At 37.1% G+C, this 19,682-nt stretch overlaps 4 protein-coding genes and 1 long non-coding RNA gene across 9 annotated transcripts; 3 read left to right on the top strand and 2 right to left on the bottom strand.

The window, feature by feature from the left end:
* Nucleotides 1–292: 292 nt before the first annotated feature.
* On the bottom strand, nucleotides 293–2,059 carry LOC128257305 (CD82 antigen). The gene is made up of 2 exons (XM_052988264.1): nucleotides 1,736–2,059; nucleotides 293–1,587 (listed from the first exon to the last, which is right to left on the bottom strand). Exons 1-2 carry the CDS (start codon nucleotides 1,790–1,792, stop codon nucleotides 547–549), a joined length of 1,098 nt encoding a protein of 365 aa, XP_052844224.1. The 5' UTR covers nucleotides 1,793–2,059; the 3' UTR covers nucleotides 293–546.
* Nucleotides 2,060–2,472: 413 nt separating this feature from the next.
* On the top strand, nucleotides 2,473–2,856 carry LOC128257164 (uncharacterized). The gene has a single exon (XM_052988032.1). It carries the CDS (start codon nucleotides 2,584–2,586, stop codon nucleotides 2,854–2,856), a length of 273 nt encoding a protein of 90 aa, XP_052843992.1. The 5' UTR covers nucleotides 2,473–2,583.
* Nucleotides 2,857–3,565: 709 nt separating this feature from the next.
* On the top strand, nucleotides 3,566–7,302 carry LOC128257244 (farnesol dehydrogenase). Of its 3 annotated transcripts, none has more exons than XR_008267845.1 (4): nucleotides 3,566–4,180; nucleotides 4,237–4,377; nucleotides 4,792–5,498; nucleotides 7,144–7,302. XR_008267845.1 is itself a non-coding variant. In XM_052988180.1 (3 exons), the coding sequence occupies exons 1-3, from the start codon at nucleotides 3,605–3,607 to the stop codon at nucleotides 4,831–4,833; spliced, it is 759 nt and encodes a 252-aa protein (XP_052844140.1). In that variant the 5' UTR covers nucleotides 3,566–3,604; the 3' UTR covers nucleotides 4,834–6,332. The 3 variants fall into 3 exon arrangements, 1 of the variants encoding a protein (XP_052844140.1); XR_008267844.1 differs by lacking the exon at nucleotides 7,144–7,302 and adding an exon at nucleotides 6,415–6,947 and having other exon boundaries at nucleotides 4,792–6,161; XM_052988180.1 differs by lacking the exon at nucleotides 7,144–7,302 and having other exon boundaries at nucleotides 4,792–6,332.
* A 1,030-nt stretch (nucleotides 7,303–8,332) lies between these two features.
* LOC128257526 (uncharacterized) lies at nucleotides 8,333–8,606 on the bottom strand. Its single transcript, XM_052988576.1, has one exon. It carries the CDS (start codon nucleotides 8,579–8,581, stop codon nucleotides 8,348–8,350), a length of 234 nt encoding a protein of 77 aa, XP_052844536.1. The 5' UTR covers nucleotides 8,582–8,606; the 3' UTR covers nucleotides 8,333–8,347.
* Nucleotides 8,607–9,107: 501 nt separating this feature from the next.
* On the top strand, nucleotides 9,108–10,172 carry LOC128257338 (uncharacterized). 3 transcript variants are annotated; one of them, XR_008267857.1, is made up of 4 exons: nucleotides 9,108–9,648; nucleotides 9,714–9,797; nucleotides 9,867–10,015; nucleotides 10,072–10,172. It is a non-coding gene; the product is annotated as an uncharacterized LOC128257338 (long non-coding RNA). The 3 variants fall into 3 exon arrangements; XR_008267858.1 differs by having other exon boundaries at nucleotides 9,876–10,172; XR_008267856.1 differs by having other exon boundaries at nucleotides 9,109–9,648; nucleotides 9,867–10,172.
* The last annotated feature ends 9,510 nt before the right edge of the window (nucleotides 10,173–19,682 follow it).

Genomic DNA, 19,682 nt, shown 5'->3' with positions numbered 1-19,682 from the left:
TACTAGCATTGAACTTGAATGCTCAAGCTAAAAGATAGTACTCTAGGTTTAGATTAAATTTAAATTTAAAACGGACTAAAAGCAGTTTACAAAGTAGAACAACCAGTGTATACAATACACGCTAGATGGCGTAATTTTGCCGATAGGCGGCGCTAGTTTGGCTGTTCCGTCGATATTTCGGTTTTTTGAGTGAAAACAGATCCATAATTTATTAACACAAATAAGGTTTGATATTATTTTGGTTTAATTTTTAAATATTTAAATCCAAATTTTTTATAGATACAAAAACTAAACGTAAATATATATAAACAAGATATTCTGAGCCATAAACACGAAAGCAAAGTTAGCGAAATTGTTTTGGAACCATTTGTTGTTTTGAAATATTTTTAGGGCCTTTTACCTTCACACCTTTTAGAACGTTACAGTTAAATAAAATTTGTAATATACTATATTCAGGTTTAAAATATTACAATTTCAAAACAACTCTTCTTTAAAGTTGTAATTTTGGTGCTTACTTCAATTCCGTGATAATGGCTCCCTATAAGTTTAGACCAAATAATTTCTCATTTGCATTGGACGGTCGACAGGAACTGGTTTTCCAGTCACGATATGATGATGTTTGTATAAATCTCTTGGCTTAATGTACAATTCCTTAAAATCCTCACTGCTCACATGCCGGCTTGCTGGTCCCAGATATATTCCATTGATACTGTGGCTTGAGTTCTCCCTAAGTTCCACCTCGGGTTCGTAGATGTTTTCGATCAGAGTTTGTCGTTTTTTCACCTTTTGAGCTCTCACTTCTAGAATTGGTTTCTTGAGCCTAGCCCGTTGTGTAGCCAGCCCGGTGCAGCTCATGATAATTGACAGTAGAACACAGAACTCAACTAAGGCGAGAACCAGACTGCCGCCAAGAAAAATGCCATACTGTTCCCGATACCAGTTGTCCAGATGCGGAAGACAGGATTCCGTGTGGCGTTCCCTTTCGTAGGACTCTCGTTCGATCGACTGGCAAATCGATTCATTGGCCGGCTTTGGATCCAGATAGGCCATCGATTGTCCCGCATTTGCCAGCACACAGCAACTGAGTGGCACCGGCCAAATCCTCTGTCCATAGCTCTGCAAACGCCACAACGATGTGTCGTAGTCCAGCGAACTCCTCATCCCACAGCAGCCAAAACGTGCCTGCGCCAAATCCATGGCATTGGTAAACTGCTCCTGGCCCGGAACTCCATAGTTGCTCTGCAGGGATCGCACCATTTGATTCTCGTCCAGACTGATGCCCAGGCAATGTGGCCAGAGGGTTATGGCCAGGCAAAGCACAGACTCGGTCAGCAGGAGCACCACTACACTCAGGAAATATACGCTCAGGAAACAGTAGGTGTGAAGGCAGCTGGCCCAGAAACCCACGACAGCGGCCAGGATGGCCACAAATCCAGCGATTGCCACGCCCAGTGATATATAGAAAAGCAAAGGCTGCGGAAGCGAACTCAACCGATCACTAGAGGCAGCCAAAAGTCTGGAGAGCAAAATGCGTTTGTTGTCAGAGAACAGGTACAATCCAGATACGATCATCAGTAAACCGCATATCTGTAACGAATAAATTATTATTAATAGTATCCCAAAATGTAAAACAATTAACATTCCTTCAAAGAAAGATTGTTATTGTTATACATAGTTCATTGCCATTCTTGCAAAGAAGAAACCAGCCAAACTTTCACTTTAGTTAGTTACTCACCAAAAACAAAAAGTTACATAAATTGAGCAATAGTTTGTAATTAAAACAGCGTCCCATTTTTATAACGATGCGGGTGTGGTCTCTTGTAGTAAATTAGAACCTAGTTTGTTATGACGAAATGCAATAATTGTGGCATGGACGGCGATCAGTAATGGCAGTACTGTATGTCTTGGTGTGCTGCATGCTCAATTTATATATGTATATACTACTTAAAAAAGAAAACACCAATTAAGCTCGACTTTATTCGATGCGACGCCCTAGACAGTAAAATTTAAACTAAACCATGGGGAGAGGCAACATTCTGTGGCAAGTTCAAAGCAGCGAAAGTAAGAGACCATAGAGAATACGATTGTAACTCTCTACAAACCCCACGATGGGTTACTCTCGTTAAAACTTTTCAAGCGTCTCGCTTAGCTTAGCAAAACAAAACTGAAAACGATGTTCCTCCACCGAAAACATTTTAAAACCGAACAGAAAGAGAGAAACTTGTGCATGGGGCGCAATGCTCGTTGCTCTTATATGATCACCACTGTGGCACCATGTCTAGCCATATGGAACCATTTTCAAACAATAGCCGACAAGCAACAAAACAACTCCAACAGTTGAACTTTATTTATAACTAGACCCCAGATTTTATGAAAATTATCTTTGTAATGGCTGGATTAAAACGAGTTCAGCTCATGTCTATGTTTGTTTTTTCCTGGTGACAGATTCTTTGTAGTTTATTAGAAGTCCAAGCAGGCTGTCGAAAACACTTCACCCGATTGGTCTTGGCCTCGGTATTTTAATATTTGGATAAATATTTTACAAATTAATTTTTATCATAAATTATACATCAAACCCAAATTATGCTTAAGATTCCAAACCGACGCAAAATGCCTGTGACCGAGCAACCACCTCGGATTGTTAAGATAGAGCGACCAACGCGAGGAAAGAGGCTCAGTCCCTTGAAAACGTCGATCATTCAGCCGCAGTCCTTATTGCCCAAGAACACCCCAAAAATTGCAGCTGACGACCTAAAAAATCGTTTGCTTACTCTTCAGAAGCGTGTAATGGAATGGAAATCTTCAAGTGTACCCTCGGATAAAATGGTACAGATTACTCATTTGATAAATAAATGAATTTACTAAATGAAATGTTTTTCTTTATATTTTTTGATTTCGATTTTGGGGAATATCATAAGAATTAAAAAAAAAGATTTGTTTTGATGACATTTTGGTTTCCGGCAAAATCTTATTTAATGTTCTAGCAATTCAAATTGTTTTTAGACTTGACCATACATTTTTTGGACTAATGGAAAATGGATCTGCAAAAATGTGACCCCTTTCTAAATTTTCAAAATGCAGAACAGTTTCTCAAAATCTGCACTTCTTAAGCCGTAACTTTACTCTACAGCTTAAATCTCTCAATGCTTGTGGTCTTAGCTAGCAATCTAAACTAGGGACAGCGTTTTTATTACCAAACGAATATAAAATATTTGTAGTGAATTTAATATAATAATTCCCAAATATCTTTAATAACGCTTTTGCTTGTGATTTTAGAGCTCGCTGTGCTCAAGTAAAAGTTTATACCGAAAAAGAACTCTGACCAGCATAACAAAACACCTTTTCAACTTTATGTATGAGGTATTTTGTTTTTTTTAGTGCAAATTCCATGTTGAATGTGTATTTGAGTGCTATATTAGCTCGTTTTCCCAAAAGTCGCTGTCGGAGTCGTTTTAACAGGGGCTGAAATGACCTACTTTACGGGACGACTTTTCAGCAATCAATAGTGCGTTGATTGCTATGGCTTCTCAGTTGCGCGGTGGTTTTTGGTCGTCCACGATTGAATACCAACCAGTGAACTTTCAGACGTCAGTGGCAAGCTAACATGGAGCGATGGCGCAACAAAGTGGCCGTGGTGAGCGGAGCCAGTGCCGGAATCGGAGCAGCCTGCACCCGGGCATTAATCGGTGCCGGAATGGTGGTCGTTGGTCTGGCGAGGCGTCACGAACGCGTCGAGTTGCTCCGAAATGATCTCAATCCCGAGGAGAAGACCCGTCTACATGCAATCAAGTGCGACATTACGCAGGAGGATCAAGTACTGAAGGCCTTTGAGTGGACTCAGAAGCAGTTGGGCGGCGTAAATGTCCTGGTCAGCAATGCCGGTATCATAGCAACCGGAGAACTAAGTGAGAGGAACGACGGAGAAGCCATGCGGTCCACCATTGAGACAAACATCATGGGCACCGTCTACTGTGTTCGCGAGTCCTTCCATTCGATGAGGAAACGCGGTGCCGAGGGTCATGTGGTCATCGTGAACAGTGTGGCGGGTCAGCAGGTGCCCAACTTGGGCCCCCAACTGCCCTCGCTCAACATTTATCCGGCCACCAAGTTTGCACTTCGCGCCATGAACGAGATATACCGCCAGGAGTTTCAGCGCCACAAAACTCCAGTGAGAGTTTCGGTTAGTGTGTCACCTGACGCTTGGGGCGCACTGCCTAATTTAAATTGCTTTCGCAGACCGTCAGTCCCGGCATAGTGGATACGGACATCTTGCCGGACCAGATCCAGGACATCATCAAACAGCATATGCCTATGCTGCGGAGTGCTGACGTCGCCGATGCAGTTCTCTGGGCCATCGGCACTCCACCAAATGTTCAGGTAAGCTCCCTACGCGACACGTCCTGCAGCTCATTGGCATAACAAATTTGGTCGCTAAACAGTAAGACATTTAAATTTGCTAAATATTTGTGGTACACACTTTTCTACTGAATTCTTAAATACTTTAAAATGAAAGAATATTTAGATGGTCCCTCAAAAATTTCTCTTGGAGTTCCATTGTAATAAGATATTAAAATTATAATATTAAGTGACAACTTCAATTAGTATATATTAAATTTCAATGTTTTCAAGCAATTTTCAAAACTTAGTTTTAAGAAAAACCAAAAAAATGACGTTGAATATTCTATTCTTCGGGGGTTTACATATTTTGTAAGAGTTTTTCACTTACTTGGTTATTAATAATAATAATACCCTCGATCTAATAAAATGTCTAATGTTTCTTATCATTTACAGGTGCATAACATAACAATAAAGCCACAAGGAGAAAAGTTTTAAACTTTGTACTAGCAAGGTGCAATTGGAAAATACATAAATAGAAATATATGTTATATTATTATTTATATTAGGGAAAGTAATAATACAGTCTTTACGTTAATGAGTAGTTTGCGTGTTTATAAGTGAAGCTTACAGTTACCCCACTTGTACGATTCCTCCGTAAAGCGATATAAAACTTCTTTAAAAGAAATTGAGATAGAGTTATATCTTAGAGGGCAGCTATGTAAAAAAAAGTAGTAGTAAAGAGCGGCGACCACTTGTTTTACGACTCGGTTTAAACAGAAATTTTTAATTTTAATTTTATTTATATTGCTGTTGCTTCATATGAGTCCCGTTTCTTATAATTTGCATTTAATCAGTTTTAAGTTGCCTTTGGAAAGAGCCTGTGGAATTGCTGCGCAATCCCAGTGCCGGCGAATTCATTCCCCAACCTTAGATCTTATCCCACTGCAAACACCCTTTTTCAAAGGACTCTCCACTTCGTGTTCGGAGTGGAATTAAGAGAGCTTCGCTTCGTGTTTCCAAGTTGTGTTTCACTTTTCCATTTTGTTTCAAAGCCGCTCTACAATGTTGGCGCCTGCATCCTGTCGTTTCAGTTGTGTGGAGCCAGTCTCTCTGTAAACATCGTCCTTTGTTCGTTGTGGCCCCTTTTGTTGTTTTCTCAGGTCCTGCATCCTTCTTCGCCATCTGTTGTCGCGTGCATCTGTTGATTGTGTTCTTTCCAGAGTCAACGAATAAAATAAATAAACTTGTTCCCTCTTCGAGTTCGATAATTACTTTTATATTATGTTTTCTGAAAAGGATTTAATTTAATTTAATTATTCTCCACTTATTAGCAAATGTTTTTAATATAGATTTTACCAAAAATAAGCGAATGGATGTATTACACAAAGATTTACCATAAGAACATGTATTGCAATTATACGACTTTTCTTTAAATATCTACCAAAAACTATCTCTACCTTACATTTATCCTTTTCTTCAGACCCTGATCTGAGCCTCTATCCTCATCGGTGGGTCACCATAAAAAAACTCAATTTAAATGCACATATTACATTTCGCCCGAGCAGACTACGCGCTTAACAATGACGGACTCCACTGGAGACCGCGTCACCTCATTTGATTTGGTATGAAAAATCTCCTTTTATTAATATTCATGAAAGCTGAAAACTTTTTCGGTTATTTATTTAATGGGAACTGAAATCCACTGAGTCCAGTGAGGATGCTCATGATTCTGTGGTTAAAGAAGAGGGTTGAGCTGTGTGCATAAATTTAACTTAACACGTTTGTATTTATGTGTTTTTCGTTGTTTTTAATAAATAATTTAGGTTAATCGAAATCCCATTGTAATAAAATCACATTGGAAAAATTTTAATCTAATTGTGTACTCAGCCCATGGTTTTCGAAATTAATGATACGGTAAATTGTTTATTCAAATGTCATTCAATTTAAAAATAAAATTCAATGAAAATGTTTTAAAAATGGAATTATAAATCATTCCTATACCGATTTCCATGCGAAATCTGTAGAAGCTAAAATAAATAATTATTTTTATACCCTATCTTTGGGTCTAAATCGCAGTGTACACAAATTCAAAAACAAGTGTGAAAGCCAATAAATTATGTATTTTAAAAAGCTCCATTTATCTAAAACTAAGCTTAAATAAACGTTTAGCATCTAATTTGGAGCTAATAGCTTAAATTTCGAATATATTTTGCCAATTTTCAAATTAATTAAGGTAAGTCCCGGCATCGATAAGCAATTAATGTGTGGAAAGCAGCCAGCCGCTATGCAAATGGTCATATGTTAAACGCCAGCCACCGAAATGACATCGATGCGATTTATAAATCACGGGTTGTGCGCTTCGGTCGTCGATGGCAGTACAAGTACTATTAAAAGCCATTCCGATGAACCTTAGTACTCGTAAATCATAAAGGAGCGCCTTCTCGGTACCTACCTCGTCCTTTCGCCTGCTTCATTGTTTTGAAATATATGTCCTGGAGAGACTCTCTGCAATCGGTATTGTCTTGGTTTGGTCCACTTCGGTCTTGAGTTGCTTCTGATTGGAAACATTCTAAATAAATTAAAAGGCGAAATAGAGACAAATTTTTCTTGGAGTAACTACTATTATTAAATATAGATCCACTCAGTTTGTTTAATCAGTTTGAAGCATCAATCCATTGAGATTTTTGAAATCTGAAGCATAAGACAGCTGCCTTTCGAGTGAAAACATCGTACAGTATGCATGGTGTAAGCATATAATAAATTCGCAAGATAAACGGAGCTGACGTCATTGACTTCACAACACAGGCAAACGGATTGGTGGAGATGGTGAATTCAGGACACTTGCCTTGATGACAGGCCAGGCTTTACAACAACTGCGTACGGCTCAATTCATTCAATCAAGTTAAATAGGAGCGGTATGAGTTTCTGGAAACATCAGCTGCAGGCTGCTTGTTCTATAGCAAGGGCAGCCTTATTGTCTTCCTACCCAAATATGAACAGCATGAGCGGATCAAGAATCATTTTTGATGGGGGTCTTAATATATTTACGATTATATTATTATACCAATTTAAAAATTTAAATATATGAATATGAAAAACAGATCAATGATTAATAGAATAGGATTGAACCCACTACTGATGTACAATTATTTTTGTTTTATTTGAAAGAAGATAGCAATGATTGACATCGATGACTTAAGCAAGAATATTTACACTGTACCCATTTGCCAGGACGAATGGATACTGTCTTAAAAGAGCTTTAACATTTGGAAGGCCCGTAAGGACGAAGCCTAATTGAATTTCCACTGCCATGTTCTTGAAATAATTTATATTTAAATTAACACGAAAACAAGGAAGTTTATGACGCAATAGATTCCAATGAATAATGGTTGATTCGGCCGCACATAATTTGTGTGGCGAGCACACACTTTCATGACTCTTCTCATAGCCGCTCACAACGTTCGTACCACGGCTCATATGCTTTTCATTTTCATTGGTTATTTGTCGCTTGAGTTGCTCGTCGGCCATAAAGATTATAATCTTGGTATGCTGGTCGGACACCAACAATAACAATAAAAAAGGAATTTGTTCTACCATAACCCAGCAAAAGCTGTGGCGGAAAATGTTTGTACCAAATTGGGATACTTTTTGTGTATCCTATAGTAGGGGAAAAGAAAAAAGAGCTTGGAAAACATGAAGAAAAAGAGTAATCGAAAAATATGTGCCTGTATAGTATAGTGCCTTCTAGAGCTAAAGTCGAGGTAAAATGAAGACTTTACAGAATCAAAACATACTTCATATTTTAAGATTTCTTTCTTTTCTATTTATTATATTTTAGAAATGTCCTGTTTTGATATTTCCCCACAAATTTTAAGCCCGTTGTGTTGCAATTTAAGAACATATGTATATATTTTTTTATTTTATAAATTTTTTTTAACATTAATCTATTTATATATAATTTTGTGATAATATAATTTTCACGACTGGCAGTATGTTTTGGAATACAGTCTTAAGATTCCAAAAGGGGAAATCTATTTATAAATTGGATGACATCTTCCGACTGGCGACTTATACGTTCGGCTCTCAGCTTTCGATCTTTGGTAATATCTCTTAGAAATGTTGACCAGTTCGATGCGAGGTTCGGCAATCGCTCAATAGAGATCTCAATGGGCGTCATAGTGCCTTTCTTTATTTGTCCAGCTGATGAATTTTCTGTGGCCGATACTGATACAGCATTCGTCATCTTGAGTATGTGATATTATACTTTAAGTAGACTGTTTAGAACGGACTCGTAAAGCAGACTGATCTCAAACAGTCCATGCTTTGGTTTATATAGATCGAAGCAGGTAGATTAACATAACTTTTCTGTTCTGGGTGCAGGTAAAATCCGTGGCAAAACCCACGGATCCAACCATAATTCAGGTAAAGTAACGCCTGCTGCTATTTAAAGCCTACTAAATAATCTCCTACCAGATGCAAGGGCCAAATAGAGCCATAAACGAAACATTCGCACAACTTAGGTCCTGAAAAATATAAAAAAATTAGGAAAAGGATTACGTGTTAACCGAATAGTTTGTTAAACAGTAGGGTGGCAAGGGTAATTTATTGTACTCACGATCTCAATATATTCAGCCAATATTACTATTATAGTTATAAATACATATAATTTTCTTTAATTGGGAAAGTTTACCTGATATAGAAATTCTTAGGTAAATGAAGAGTATGTTTGCCAATTGTTCTATCACAGAAGGCACAGGCTATTTGAAATGCTGTCAAATATTTTTAATTTATGTAGTATTGTATAAATCTTAGATTAAATTACTGGTCAATTTTACAAATTTGTTTTTGTACCCTTGCCAATTTGATTGAATTCAAATTAAACACGTAACCAAATTATAAAAACTTTTAGTAAGTTCAAAAGCAGCAAAGATGCCCTTTCATGTGCTGGAACCTAGTATGTTAAGGATGGGGCGCTCAATTCCAGCCAGTAGAATTACGACGGAGGACCTTAAACATCGCTTACTTGCTCTTCAGACACGAGTCACTGAATGGAAGTCTGTCCAGAAGAAGGATACTGATCTGAATTTAAGTTTATGGAAATTTCAACTGGCCGAATTTTAGTTTAGGACATTATGAAACAATTATATCTGCATACAAAATGCTATAAAATTCTGTCAATATAGCTAGTCACAAGTTAAATATTGTTGGCTTGGCTTGTTCGTCTTTTATTTTTAAAATCCGAAGTCTATCATTCTTAGGAAAATGTGCTGATAAAGTAAATTTAACACGCACCGCGTAATTTTCTTTTTGGTACGCAACATATTTTGTTATAGGCACTTTTTGTTGTCAGAATATTCATACGAATTCCATTCCAGCGTTCTGTCGCCTGCGAAATTGAGCAATTTAATTATACTCGTATGGAAAAATAATGATGATGCCTCTGCACATTCTCCGGAAAGGTAAACATTGACATCCAACGAAGGCTTCAAACTGCCGGGCGACAATTGCAATTAATTGCATATTTTAAGCCATTCCAGATTGGAACCGCAGACACCGTGAGCAACAACAATTGCGATATAAAAAGAAAAAAAAAAACAAAATATATGTTTAATGTCCATAATAAAATGTAAAAACAAAAAGATTGGCTTGCCCGTTATCAAAGGAAAGAAATTAATTGGTATTTATGCCAAAAATTAACAATTATGACAATAAAATTCATTCTGTTTACTATAGGAATATTCGAATTGTAATGTTAAATTTATCGTGGCCATAAATATTTGCAAACAAAGGTTTAAAATAATGTTATGTATTTGATAATTATAAAAAAATAATGGGTCTGGACGTTTTCTGATAATTTGTTGTGTAATTTTTCCTTCTTATTTTTAAGAAGACAGCAAATAATTACATCTAGAATTATAAAAACAACAAAACGTCTATTTTATTACTTTTATTTATTTAACGTTAGCTACGCTTGAATACCAAATGATTATGGAAATTCAAGTCTTGTTAGTTTCTGTGGCACCCCAGATAAAAAGAACTCTGGCATTTGATGGCATTTCTGGTGCCTGTAGGCTGTGCAATTGCCTATCTCCTTTTCACACCACATTTTTGAGAGTCCTCGACGTGAATATTCGCGACTTCTAGAAGTTTTCGAGACACCATGTGGGAAGGCTGAAAAACAAGAAATAAATGGCAGATCGTATAGGCAGAGAGGAAAGGAATCATGGGCAACTTGGCGTGTGTGTGCCACTTGACAGTCGTTTAAATGCATTAAAATATTACCTTCTTCGGCATGAGCAAAACAAAACACAGGCAAGGGCAAACATGACATCCGCCAAATTTTCACATGCGATAGACTGCCACCGAAAGGGATGGGAAATGGGGAATGGATGGTCTACAGGGAGGAGGGAGGTAAGGAGACGCCAACCAGCAGGCCGGGAAAAATCAAATCATCAGCCAAGGCCGCGCCAGCCAATGACTACAACAATGGGCGAAAGGATAGCTTTGGCGTGGCTGTTTGCTACCCGGACAGGAAAAGGGTTTGCCCCAGGATTGAAGTTGGAGGGAACGGAATGACTGAGTCGACTAGTTAACACAAATTGAAATTTTTGAATCAGCAGACCGAAAAATAGGAATACAAGAATAAAGCTAAACGCCCATTTTCAAGTTTTGTTCCCCATTGATTTTCCCTTTTTCCGAGCTTAATTTGCATTCCCTTTACTTCCCAAACTTTAATATCAACGGCAGGTTATCAAGAGGAAATATAATGCTTTTATAGCCATCAAAGTTCTCCTCTTGAGTTTAAACTAATAAATGTTGATATAATTGTAACTAATAATTCAGTGCCGCATTGTGAATTTAAAAAGGCTTAAGTACTCCAAGTGACCCAGAACCAACAAAAAGGAATGAAGCAACCAAAACTGAGAGGAAGAACAAAAGTAGGGGAGACACTACGAAAAATAGAGGAACCGGGAGTGGCCGGCGGAAAACAAAATATTCATGAACACAGCAGTCTTATAAATAAATTCCAGCCCCAGCACAGAACCCATCATTGGCACTTCCACCCTTAACCTCAGTCGCACCCACATCGTTGTCGTCTGCCGATGCAGCGGTTATATACACAACACTACTTGGTGTTTGCCACCCACAAAACTCGGGAAGAAAGTGGCTTTGGAGCGGCTCGAAAAACTTAAAAATATGCTAACAGAGAGTGAGGGCAAAAGGAGCATCAAGCTTTTATGATGGTTCGATTTCGTGGAATTAGCAATGAGCAGGAATTGCAACAGGATGGAAGCAGCAAAAGGTCGACCATTTCCCACTGAAAAGCAATAGTAGTCGCTTATGCAAGAAGCGAATTTTTAATAATACCAGAGAGGGCTTGGAATGGTGGCAAGTGGCTGCAGAGTGGCGAATACATAATGCAGCGACCATCAGGGTACAACCCGTAAATACACTCAACGGAATGGGTATGGCATCGCACCTCTACCAAATAGACCATGCACCATTAGTGGAAAATCTAAGAAATACAATTTACTAAATATGAATGTCATTAAAGTTATGATAAAACAATCATTTTTAAAAGGAATTTAATAGTTCCTTGTTAAACCTAATCAAATTAAATGGCCAAGTAATTAAATTCTTACTTGTTACTTAAATTTTAGCTTATTTGATAGGAATACAGACTAAACATGTTTAACAAAAACCCTTTGAGGCAAATGCTCTGTTAATTTCATTTAAAAACCATTCTAAAATTTAAATTCAATCTATGTAAATCAAAGCCAAAGTGTTAAATCCGTTCTAATTAATTTAAGCCATTGACATTGACAGGAAATCCCGATTATGTGCAAATTGCCGAAGTTTCCAATCCAGGAATAGATCGTGAAGCGAAGTGAAGTGAAGAGACGAGAATCATCAGCCAAAGGCGGTTGGCGACAAAAAGCCATAAAATAAATTATTTCAAGAATCAATTACAACTAATAGCACAGACCAGCTGGAAACCAATTTAATTCACTTGAGCTGCATACGTAGCGCTTTTGCCAAAGGAGGGAATGAGGCTTATGGGATGCAAGTCGGGGTCAAAACTGAGGACCCAGTGGGGAGGACCCAATGCCTTCCGTTGATTTTCAACGTCTCCAAGTGGATGGGTGTGTGCTCATGCTTTCGGATTTGCCCGTCGAGGGTGTGGGTGTGTGTGTGTGTATGTAAATCACATATGCGATGATTTAAGCCAATGCATAATTGATTGTAATGCTTGGCAAGCCGATTTCGGTTTGCATAAGCACAAGGCCAAGCACAGAATCCAGTCTTCGGAAATTAGCCTGCTTCCTTGTGGCCCGGGGATGGGTCGAAAGGATCTGAGGGAGCTTGCCTCTGCAAATTGGCCAAGTACTAATCGATGGCTAAATGCAATTGGAACCAGGAAATACAAATTAGAAATTGTAAGGCTAATCATCTAATAAGACTGCCCATCATTGAAATAAATAAAAAAATTTCTGTGTTCATTATACTCATATATATTCTCTATTAGCAAACGATTCTATAAAATTAATATCTCGTAGAAACATTATAGATGAGTATAAAATATAAAATATAATATTGTCCATCTCTAAAAATTCATATTGCACAAAATAATTTTTTAAATCTTTATTATGCCGGAAAAGCATGCAGACAACAGTGGCGTACTGGTTCTTGATATTAAAGTTCTCCGAGAACCTGTATTTGGAAGGATAACAAAAAGCTGGCTTAAAATTCTTAATGGCTACTACGTGAGATGGAAAATGCAGAGATTAAATAAGTGTTAGCAGTTAGCACAATAATATACCCTAGATATTGTGTTACTCTGAAGTCTATAATTTAAAACGTTAAAACTAAAGCTTTTGAAATTCTGCTGGATTGTTACTAATACGTTAAATTTTTTGTAACTAGACTAGTCAAAATACGTTGAATAGAAGATTTTAAATCGATTCAAAAATTCTTTATTCGTTGGAAAAACATTTCAGGTTTCAGCAAATCAATTTCTTAACTTATTTTTAAAGTTGATAAGATTTTTGGAGTTCGTAACTTCGGAAACTAATGGTAATCAGGATTTAATTGCAAGGTAAGTGTGAGTGTCCTTTTTACTTTTATTTTTCATGGAGTACGTTTGGCCATCCGTTAATGGCTTGTTGGAGTTGCTGACTTCCGACCTTAAGCTGCTGGACGACACGATTGCATTGGTATGTGCACGGAATTCTCAATTAATTTTAATTTCATGTCAACACCTTTGGCCGACAAGTGCACGTTGCAGTTGTAGGCAGAAATCTGCAGTTTCGGAAGTGTAATTATCCTTATATTCCAATCTAGGGTGGCTCCTGCCATTCTCCTATCTCTCTCAATTAACCGAAAGAATGTGAAGCAGCACCCAGAGGTGCAGGAGCCCAAGGGAGCGTAGGTGGACATGTTCGTTTGAGGACATTAACCTGGCAGCAAAGGTCCACGCACGTGTGCGGAATCTGCAAGTGCCAAAGTCCTAGAAAAGGACAACGGCAGACGAAGGACACACAGGTCGGCCGATGATGACAGCCTGCTATTTGGTATGAACATTAAGCCCCCAACTGGACAACAGAATTTCTCTCAACTGACCGCAAGTAAATAAGCGGCTTTTCATAAATGTGCAAAATTGACAGACGGCAGCGAAAACGTCATTTATGAAAATTAATCTTGGCATTAATTAATGTGGAAATGCACAATTTGCTTTATCGTTATTGTGGGAGTAAATGAGTATTGAATAAAATCTTCTTCCAGAATTTACCAATATCTCAGGAAATATATAAACCAAATGATGAATTACAATACATTTTTTTATACAAAATGTATAAATTAAAAATACCATACAAATGGAAATAAATTTTGTTCAAATTGCCCTACTTCCTTAAACTTATACTTATAACTATACTTATTTGGGGCTAAGATTAAATGAGATTGCCATTAAGACCTATTACCTTTACATCGCCAACGTTCTGTGTAATTTGAAGGAAATTTATAGCAATGTCCGCAACGATTGCCGGAGAAAATCGTGGCTGCATTTTCTGGGTAGCCCAGCAATTCATATTGCTGTGGCACTTCTCCTTATGATAAGTTGACTCCCCATGAAAAGTTGGCGGACTTCTGAGTCCGACTCTGCTCTTAGCCCGCCTCTCATTTGCATTTCAATAATTATAATAAATAAGTGTTATTGTGGGTAGTTTGGCTTCTGTTTGTTTTTATTTTCCCCCTACACACATGGACTGAAGGTGCATGCGTGCCATTCGGCTGCAGACAGAGGCACATTAAAAATATAACAACAATGAAGTTGTGTGGCTGATATTAATTCATTTACTGTGCTTGGCAAATGGCGAGCAGTTGTTGCAATAACTTGGACTATAAAAACGGGGTAGGAAAGAACCACCCAAGCATTCCGCTTATATGCCATGCAACTTTTTACATTCTTGCCATTTTATTTATTGTATGATTCAACAATTTACCTAGGCTAGGCGACGTGAATATTAAATTATCCTTTTGTGTGGCGGCCAAGGAAAAGGGAAGGATTGCAGTTGAACAAAGGGACACGTAGTATTTTAGCTTGGACGACTACCCAAGTGTAAGCAGTTATGGACGACTTTTTTTGCGGCTTCTTCCCAGGATTTGCATAATTAATTTGTCTTCGTTTAACTTGGAAAATGTTCTTACCAGGTCTTTTCTTAAGTAGTTTCGACCTTAAATTTTTATTGTCTAGTAAATGTGCTTTTCCCCTCCCAATACACATAAGTTTTACTCGCAGATTCACGAAATATTCGATATTTTTGGTAATTAAAGATACTTTTGAATATTTTAAAATTTGTATCATACAAATGTAACATACAGAAACAAGATAAAATAGATTAAGTTAGGTGAATACAAATAAAACTCTTATATCCAAAATATTAAACTTAAAAAGTAAAATTAGATGAAAACTTAACACAATTTTTCTTGTCATTTAAATTTAAGGTAAATAAAATAAAAGTCATTTAAAGTTGTGTGATATTGGGAAGCCAACTTAAAAAGTTATTTCTATTTTGGTCAATTTGCAGCACATGGCTATTTGACAGAAGATAAATTCGTCCTCTATTTAACGGGTATAAAACTCACACAGTCAGACAAAGAAAAAAACTATAATTCTTCCAACAAGAACGGCAATAACAATAACAGCCAACAATACTACACACAACACAAAAACAAGTAGAGCCCACAAACTGCAAAACTTAACGTACAAGTTTTTTGCTCACACACAGAATTGCATTTGTACATATAAGTAGGCACCTCTTTTCGAAACTCAACCATGTGATAATGCAATTGTTATTGTGGTCGTAAATGTGTTGCTTTTGTTCTTAACTCTTCACGTTGTTTGTGGCAAATTTAAACAATTTGCACATTGTTAACATTTATTTATCAGTGTCGTTACAATTTGAAAACTGTGTAATAGTTGTGCTTAGTGAAACTATGTTAGTGGTGAGTGCGGGGAAATGCATTTGTGACAAGCACTTTAAACCAGTCAATCAAGCAACAATAAATATCAGCGTTTAATAACAAATGAAACTGTGAATGTAAGTGATGGGAATTCCAAATCAATACGCACTCCCTAACTTTTTCAGCGCTTTTCCGTTCCTTCCACCCCTTTTTTCCTATCTTACCAACATCACTGACAACAGCTTGCCCCGAAAAGCATTGCAATGGAATTTTGAGCATGCGAAGGAGATAAAAGCATAGCATATGTACGTACAAAAGTACATACCTATTTACACTCAAAAAAAAAGAGTAATAGGAAAAAAATGCCAAGATACACTTATTTAATTTCAGTTCGCAAAATCTATGTAACTAGAATTTTATTTTTAACAATTACTGCTTCAAAAAGTTGAAGTTTAATAATAGTACGACTATGTGCCTATCTAAATTTAAGCAAACAAATATAAACAAATAAATATACATTTATGTAACAATTATAGGCTTTTGTCGATCAAGTTCGATCAAGTATTTCTGATTTAAATCCTAAGAAAGGCTATGATACCAGTTTTATTAAGTTGCTGCCCTATACTTACTTCTGAGAACTTTGGTCCTTAAATTTTAAGTAACTGTATTTTTCAAACTTTCAAACTTAAATCATGGCTATTAAATTTTTCCAAGTGTACACGATTGTGCGTGATTTAGGTCCTCTGCGTGAGTGTGTGTATTTTTACTATTTATTTATCAAACAATATGCAGCTGTTGCACTTCCCATATGCGTTTCCCACGTATTTTGAATTTAATGGCAAACTTAATGTGTCTTGCTCTCTTCCGCCCCAACTTGCTACCGGAAATAGGCGTCCACGTGTGTGTGTGTGTTTGTGTGTGTGGGTGTCTGTCTTAAGTACAAAAATGGCAATTCAGTCAGCCGAAGCCACAAATTTTCTTGCATCCTTTGGATTGCTGGCAATTTAAGTGTTTCAACCCGGTTTTAGCAATCCCAATCCTTGGGGTTCAAATGTGCACCTTGAAGTATGCAAAAACTTTTTCGACCACTGCCCATAAATGTTATCGTTCTGTTGGGCCAATTGCGAGTATGCCGGTTCGAGCTTGGAGAGAATAAATCATATTTGTGGTCTTATCTCGAGAGGAATGCATGTGATCAAAAGGCAGGAGTCAATGACCGATGCGGGAAACAGAAGTTAGGAAACACAGGTAAATTTAACCTGCAGTCTCATAAGCTGAATTATTTACTCTGTCCCATCGAAATTAGATAACCAGATGAGCTTAGCAAGAATTATTCCAAAAATGCTGGCCAAGCAAACGCAATGACTTTATGGCTGCGCATTTGTAAGCGCAGCTGTTGCAGCTGCATAAGCAGAAGTACCCGTATCTAAACAGGCACTAGATGGAGCTGAGCACTGGGAACTCTGAGCTGAGGCTGATGCTGAGTCTGTGAAGCAGCTGTTGCTGGCGACGAAGACTTAAAACGTCGCTCGACATAAATCCCACCCAGAGCCGGTGCACCCATTGCTTTTTGAACTCCTCCCACGCCGGAGCACATTTGTATTAAATCGAACGTGTTCGCTCCCAACCTTCTACTTTGCCATTTGCAAGACTTCCGCTGCTGCTACTTTTGGTTCCAGTGCCGGAATCGGATAGCTTTTGGGCGCTTTCAAAATATCGGATAAAATTGAAATATTTGGGAAAACGGCCTTTCATTGATTGAGACACAAATATGTCGATAACATCCTCAATTGTAACCAGCTTGGACTATTATTTTATTAATTTCATGATTTTATATAAACAAGGTGCACAAATATTGTATAAGGCATTTGTTTTTTTTATTAAATAATATATAAGCATGTTATTTTTCAAATAACATATTAAGTAACTTAATTAACATAACACGTTTGCTCTATGGACTTTTCAATTTTTTAAAAACTTTTTTTAAAATTGAAATAATAAATAAAAAGTTTCAGACTCCCTTAAAAAATAACGGCAAATTTGGCATTATAGATAGTTTATGCCGAAACAAACTTTGATAGTGTCCTAAAAGCACTTTTATGATGGTTCGAATAATTAAGAATTTCGGTACCTCAAATGTGTTGTGGTCGAAAGTAGTAATTTATCGGGTTAATTTTTTATATATATGTTTAATATGTTTAATAGCATTTTGGCAAAAAGAGCATATTTGTTTTGTTTTGTTTTGCCAAAATGTTCTTATTCCGCTCCTGGCCGGTGGTTTCTTTCTGTTTTGGGAGCAGAACTGCACAACTGTTTTATTTATTGACTACACGTAGCACATATCCCTATAATTTTTGTATGTGAGCTCTACATATGTCTGTCTGGAGAGAGAACAAGGTCCCATCCTGAAAGGTTGGAAGAGGTCTGTGTTCTTCGTTGCGCTCGATTGTACGTCCAAATATCAACAACAACTTCTTCATCTTTGGCCGCTTTCTAGGTATGCAATCTACTGAAATTGAACCTGCAACAAATGGCCATGTTTGACTTGGCCCAGTCCGACTCTTTTCCCACTTCATTTCACTCCCCACTTTTCTCCAGCTCAAGACGAAGCCCATTTGTACATTTTAACGGCTCTTGAGCAAATAAACGATTTTTGCATTTTAGATTTTTAAGCGGCATACGGCACTCTACCTTTCTACATGAAATTTAGGAAAATTGCATATCGATTGAATCTCATGCTGTACCCGTGTGCGCATGCATGTCATGTATCCCAATATAACGCTTTTTGCAGATATCTGTTAGAAGGACATTTGACTTATCATTACTTGCACAAGATTACAATCTAAATTGAAAATGTGAGATGGGCTGAAAATATAAAAACTTATTGAATACAGATAAAAAAGCCAAAGTATACATATAGTTATATTGTGCTCTTTAAATAAGTTCGATGATCCTTTGAGATTTGTGTTGCATATTTAGATTAATGCATTTTAAGATATCAAGTACACAAGACAACAATTTTTGTCGAATTTCTCTGCAGACTAATACCCAGAGGTTAAGAACGAAGTTTGTTGTCATTCCAAGAGCACTATTAAGCGACTCTGGCCACCTTCCCATTTCAGTCTGGTCTGCCTAATGCTTACCCCAATAAACAACATTTATGCATGTTTACAATTTAATATGCTGGGTACTCATGCATGAAAACCGTGTTTGCCGAAAGCCGCCGGCTGCAGAAAAACAAAAAAATAACGATATGTTCTGGGCAGGAAGGATAATAGCCTTGGTAGATGACTTAAAGTTGCTGCTTATAGCTGGAAGTTGGCCAAGAAAGGCTGGATGATATATCTAAGGTTTCATTGACCACAAATGTGATGTATATGTGGTAGATTTGTGGATAAACAGTCTGATTATCACTTTAATAAGAAGGCTTACATACATTTTCTTGCTTAATCATTTAATGAGCATAACATATGTATATGTATATATGGTTTAAATTTGATTTATTTAATTTCATAACCCTTTTCTTAAGATTCTTTTTATTTTAAAATGCTTAATATATTTAACAAGCGTTCTAAAAAAAATCAATATTAATTATTTTAATCAGGATTGTTAGTACTATGAAATTAGTTTTTGTTTTGCATGTCCTAGTTACTCATCATAAGAATTGGTATTTCAGAAGTATTTGTGCGGGCAACTGAGCTTCCAATCCCTGTTATTTATTTAAAAAAAATGCAGGGTAAGTTCGCAGCCATTAATAAAAGTCGCAGATAATATTGACAAATTACTTTGCTAATTAATTACCACGTGGCGTCTGAAAGATTTTGCCCCCATGTAGACAACGTTTAACTTTGGAGCCACTTTTGACTTTTCGGGAAGGTATT

Source organism: Drosophila gunungcola, assembly GCF_025200985.1.
Source record: "Drosophila gunungcola strain Sukarami chromosome 3L unlocalized genomic scaffold, Dgunungcola_SK_2 000002F, whole genome shotgun sequence".
Classification (NCBI taxonomy): Eukaryota; Metazoa; Arthropoda; class Insecta; order Diptera; family Drosophilidae; genus Drosophila; species Drosophila gunungcola.
Note: the sequence above shows the minus strand (reverse complement) of the source record. Positions and strands in the feature narration are given on the sequence as shown.